The sequence below is a fragment of the Mobula hypostoma genome, chromosome 13 (assembly GCF_963921235.1).
Source record: "Mobula hypostoma chromosome 13, sMobHyp1.1, whole genome shotgun sequence".
Taxonomy (NCBI): domain Eukaryota; kingdom Metazoa; phylum Chordata; class Chondrichthyes; order Myliobatiformes; family Myliobatidae; genus Mobula; species Mobula hypostoma.
In genome coordinates this window covers 33,428,541-33,434,540 of record NC_086109.1, presented here as the reverse complement: position 1 = coordinate 33,434,540, position 6,000 = coordinate 33,428,541, and the positions used below count along the sequence as shown (strand labels likewise).

Here is a 6,000-nt window from a genome sequence, read left to right as displayed (position 1 = left end):
ACCTTCTACCTCATTGGTTGCCATGATCGTTTTCAACTCACCAGGGTCATTGGAAAATTTATATAGCACCTGTGTAACATCTAAAAAGAGCAAGTTAGAAGAATAAAATCCAGTAGTCCAGAAAATCTGCAAATCTGGCTCCAAAGTCCCAGGGGTACTGAACTGTTGGAGTTTTATTTAATATTATTGTGAAATAATGTACATTTCATTAATTAAAAAAACACCCCAACTATTCAAAATGCTTTTATTTCATCCCTAAGATTATTTCATGATAATACTAAACACATAAAACTGTACTCAGGTCTGTAACATTAACTATTAGTTATGATTTTTTTTAAGTCAAAAGTTTTCAAAAAGTGTTTTGACAGGAGCATGTAATGTCATGAGTAATCCAGCAGATGGCGGCACAGAAGCACAATTTCAGTTCAAAAGGGCACACAATAATACGAGTTTGAATAATCATTGTTTTTATTGTTGCACCAAACATCATTCAAAAAATAAAATATCAATGTAAGCAATTAAACACAACTAAGGCATTCATGTACAAATCATCTGCCACATTTTATTGATCAGTAAACATGTTAAAGTACTGTACCAAACTCCCACAGTGCCAAGAGATTAGATTTTTAAAAAATGACTGGAATGCAAAACACTTCTGATGGGAAAATATTAAACTATAACATTGTATAACTGTTGTGCCCTTAATCACACACATTTATTTAGATTTTTCACAATCACTGCTTCAAGTTTCTATCATGAATATAAAATGTTTCCACAACATTGTCTCTTTACATCGTTTAGCAAATATGAGATTTCAGTAAAACTTTCTATACTATGCATGTATTAAGTCAGCAGGTTCACCAACATTTGTCCTGAGGTAGGCATTCTGTGATTTGCCTTGAACATAACCAGGATTTTTATTTAACTGAGGTACAATCCAAATCTGTGCTTTATCTCCTTTGCATAACAAGTGTTTTTCTTTTCTGAAGTCTCGTTAACATCTTTGCTTTATTTCAATACAGTAATCAGCTCTTCACTTGTATTCAAATATCCACCAATTTGTAAAACAGCTAACACCATGAATTTCAACTTTTAAACAGTGAGTTGGTAAAATTGTAAAACATATCTGATATCTGTCAGTCCAGTTCCTTGCAGTATAAAACACATGTAGGATCACTGACGCCACAGTATAATCCAGGTACCCACCAGAACAGAGATTGTATATCTTGGTACTGAACTCATTGGTTTGGCAGTGTTGGAAGGAAGGGGAATTAGTCTCTTAATGTTTGGTGCAACAAAATTATAAAAGTCTGTATAAACACATTTGCAATTTACTTCCAAAGATTGCACAAAAACATTTTCCTCCACTGCTACAGTCTTAATGCATCAGTGTTCTATTTACCTTATATGGGTTGTATGCATTGTATCACAGCAATGCACATGGATACAAAACAATGCAAGTATTTTCCCATCAATGTGGGAATTGGGTTTGTGTTCATTGACAATTACCAAGATGATGTACTCTTTCTATTAAGGATATGGTAAAATGGCATGGACATAGGGTAGATTACAAGAACTCATGTCCACAGAAAGAAATCTACACAATACGTAGTATTTTTTCTGTTTCCAGTCTGGTATTCCTTTCCTTAACATCACTGAACCCCCAAATGGTGGCTGGAATCCAGGTTTGTGCCTCTCCTTGTACTATGCGGCATTGAAATAACGATATTGTGTCTGATCAAAGAATGGCCTCTATGAACAGAATAATGAGATCTGGTTTAAAGAGGCAGCATATCAATCAAGATATACTAAAGAGCAGTTGGCAGCTATAAAGTGTAGATTACACACTATGAAAGAAGTCCAGACACAACTACTTACATTCATGATTTGTAATTTAAAATAAATATTCTAAACATTTTTCCAAATTTATTAGTGAAGAATTAAATTTAGAAAAAAATGTTTAAAATATATTCTAAATATTGTGAAACAGTGCTCAAATTACCATCTTTAGTGGTTCCAAGATCTGCCTACTGAAGGGGATGGGTTTAACATGAGAATAGTTGTCTAGCAATCAGTTTTACATAAAAATTAACTATTTTGGGAATGATACAATACAGGTACACCATTAAATGTTTTCGTAACAGATGCCATTTTATAATCTATTAATTTGAATTTACAGTTATAACATTCAAGCATTATAGCTCTCAACATGTCTTGTGACAATCTTCTGTGGCTTCAGAGTCTTTCAAGTAGATTGCAAATTCATATCTTGAACATTTTCTTAAATAACTGTAACATTTACAATGCAAATCCCCTTTCTTTCCTTTTTACCAACTTACTGTTTTTTTTTTGTAATGTAATAAGCAGCAAACTCAAATCTTTACATTTTTTTTCTCTCAATGTGAGTTATACCTGAAACCTTCACCATAGTTAATCAGTGGTTAAGGAGATGCACAGATGAATTGTATTTTGTGTACAGCAGCAACCGAGAAAATATGAAACTAAAAAGAGGTAGTTATGAATACGGAAACCAAAGTTGCATCTGTTCAGCACAGTACTAATACTGCAAAATAATGTGAAATCTGAGTAATGAACTGACTCCTGCTGAAAAATCTTTACAAGCAGATTCATTCATAAGTAGTAAAGAAAGTTGTACTTTACCAGTATTCAAACAGAAATATTTAAGAACATGGATTAACAAATTACCGTTATTGAGTTTTGCCTCATTATATCTATTGACATTTAAGAAGAAATATTTCATTTGCTTATCCATAAACTGGGTATTCCATAACTTTAAACAGTCTTTTAATTGTCCTTTCTCCAAAAATTTGCTTCAAGCCAGTTTTCAATTAAATATCTAGGATAAACACAGCAATTTAAAGAGGCATACTATAATTTGGCAGCCATTTTGTTCAATGCATAAAAGATTTCTGTACTTGTTCATGGTCAAACAACATAAAATTCATTTTGTTTAGTTAAGCAGCCTGAGCACTTTGTGAAAGAGGATTTCATAGACTCAAAATTCTGATACCTGAAGCCACAGGAGGCCGTGAAAGAGCACTTTTATTATACAACGTTTATCTTGTCCATATTAGCTAGCAGGTTAAATCTAAGTTTCAATAACATCTAATATTAGATGCAAATTAAAATGGCAGGATATTAAATAGTCTGTTAATGAAACTGCAAAACCAGTGAATTTATCTGTATAATGATTCAGTCATCATATGGGTGCTATTCCAAATTAGAAGTTACACATTTAATAATGCTTTTCAATATGTCACATTGTAAATGAACTTTACAGGTGATCAATTATCATAATACAGGAAACTCAGCTGTCAATTTGTACACAGTCAGATCCCACAATCACACCTCATCTGCTTCACTGATGTTGATGGGGGAAAGTTTTGGGCAACTGAAGGAAGAAAGCTCTCCTATTCTCTTCAAAATAGGGCCATGGAATTATCTTAACATCCAGCCAAGTGTGGTGACTGGGCTTCAGTTTACTGGCTCACTGAAAAGACAGTATCCCCTGACAGTGTAGCAAACTCTCAGTTTTGCACTAGAGCTTTAGTCAAAATTGTTATGCTTCAGATTTTCAAGTGGCACAAAGCTTTGCTTCGAGAATTGATAGATCTCACAATTCTGCATCAGAATTATAATCAATGATATTCAAAGCATAGTAAATGAAAATTATTCCTCATGAATTTATAATGTCCTCTTCCCTAAAAAAATGTGGATGATTAAAGCATTACCAAGAACATGAAATCCAGAAAACAGACTAACAAACACTAGTTAACTTGGTCCTTTCTAAATTTAACTTTAAGCAATGCTTATGCATTATCTGAATAAGTTGGTTAAACAAGCAAATAATGCCTCTGCAACTCATAATTATAGCTTAACTCTAGCACTTGGTGTTTGTTATAGTAAAGCAATATTGATTAAATGTTTGCAGTCGGTAAGAGGTATTACAATCTAAATAAGGTATCATATGAAGCATTATATTTGCAAGTAATACCTCAATTATTATATTCTAAATGTCATTAATGTTATTTTATCAACAGTCTCTATATAGTTACTTTCAAAGTTCAGCATGTCATAAACTAGGAACTTAACATGCAAAAGTAAAAATGTGTAATTTCTATCTTTCAGTACACTTTTATCCCTCAAGTCTTAATCCGATACCTGTTTCAACATGGCTTAACTGTCAGCATCTTAAAAGTCTCTCCTCTTGAGTATCCACTGAATTTTAAAGGATTCATTGGTACATATATATGTGCAATTTGTTAATTACAGTCGGTATAGTCCAGCTAAAGGATACTCTCTTACTCAAATAGCAATAAAAAATAATTAATCTGTATTGCCAGAATATAAATCTCTATATTAGCAAAATCAACTGAATGGACTCAAATAAATTCAGCAATTGCAGTCTTTCATTTAACCAGGTCAATGGTTCCCAGTTTAATTTTGTGTATTTAAACACATTATTGATCAGTGGCATAGTGAACTCAGCTAAATTACAAGATGACAAGCACAATTGCTGGTGTAAATGCTCCAAGGGGACAAAAAATTATTTTGCATATGTAATTACTATAATTTTAATGTACAAAGTAACATTGCCCATGTAGCATTTTAAAATAATAGTTCAGAAGTAGAATTCTTATTAAATGGACAGATTTCCAAATCTTATGGATTTCCTGAGCCTTTATACTTCTACTGTCGTATTGAAATGAAACATTTTACCTCATTTGACCTATAACTGCTTCTGGATTCAAGTTCAATACAACAGGGGACAAATAATCTCTGCCTAGTTATAAAATGCTCCTTCACTGTCAATAGCTAATTTCACTCCCGTGTTTGTGTTTACCAACAAACCAAATTGTAGTCTCCAATTCAGAGATTAAACAGTCAAATGTCTTTCCTTGAATAAAAAAGGTCTCACTGCTTACTTTTATGGAAAGCAGTGTATGCATTTGGAATACGGAAAGAATAACAGGGCTAAGATTCATGTAAATGAAATGTCACTCTTAACTTCACAAATTATTTAAAATGCATTTGCATGTCACATGAAGCATGGTATACATAATGCAAAAGTTATTAATAATAGAATATAAACATGATTAGCTCCAGGCAAAGTTAACTATTATATAAAGCCTAAAGAATTCTCTTCCACCTGGAAGGATGCCTACAAAGTATAATTCATAATCTGTTTCAAAGACTAACATAGGTTCATCTACACAATCCTAAACCATGCCAAAAACAAAAATAAAATGACTCACAAAAGAAATGTATAAAATGGATGGTTATGTAGCTATGAATGTGTTAGCCATTTTGACTTATAGGAAACGGCTGTTCTATAATCCATCTGGGCTGGGATTCTACTACAAATGCAGGCATGAAGAGCTGCTCTCTGCTGTCTATTATGACAGCCATTGTACCTATCTTCATGTTTGCCAAGGGTTAACACCTCCAACATGTGATATACATTTTCTACACGAATAATCAACAACAGAACAGACCCTTGCTTGTTTTATTTTATTTCTTGGCACTAAAATGTTCATTAGCATTGTCCTCTTAACTGGTTTAATTTGAAGGCCAATACTTAGAAACTTAACCAGAATGACAAAACATGACATAATGAATTCAATTGTTTACACTGCCCTTCGTTAAATGTCATTTTCTTTGAAATACCTTGATCTGTATTTAAAAATGTAGTGTAGTGTTCCAGTGCTGTTGGTAGTTCCCTGTTAAGACTATAATGAAATCAGTGTGATAGGGTTTGTGGTCCAGGTATTGACAGGAGCCAACTGTTGGATGAGGTAGTGAAAATCTTACAGATTTATTGTTCTTCTGAAGATTCTTGAGAAGCATGCTCTTCTTCTTGCTCTACCTTTTCCTACAAACAAAAATGAAAATTACAATCAGAAGTACTACAAGTATAGTCTTCCTATCAAATCTAATTAACTTGGACTTCCAAAGTGGACTTTCCTCACATTTGTCTTT

The 6,000-nt window shown here is 32.9% G+C and overlaps 1 protein-coding gene across 5 annotated transcripts in view; it reads right to left on the bottom strand.

Annotated features, from left to right (window-relative positions):
- Positions 1 to 452: 452 nt before the first annotated feature.
- LOC134355532 (high mobility group protein HMG-I/HMG-Y-like) overlaps positions 453 to 6,000 on the bottom strand; it is a 103,961-nt gene continuing 98,413 nt past the window's right edge. For 4 of the 5 annotated variants that reach the window (XM_063065535.1, XM_063065536.1, XM_063065534.1 and 1 more), the window contains one exon: positions 453 to 5,893. In XM_063065535.1, coding sequence (XP_062921605.1) covers positions 5,837 to 5,893 — 57 coding nt within the window. In that variant the 3' untranslated portion in view covers positions 453 to 5,836. The remainder of the gene's footprint in view (positions 5,894 to 6,000) is intronic. The other variant, XM_063065537.1, reaches the window with a different exon arrangement.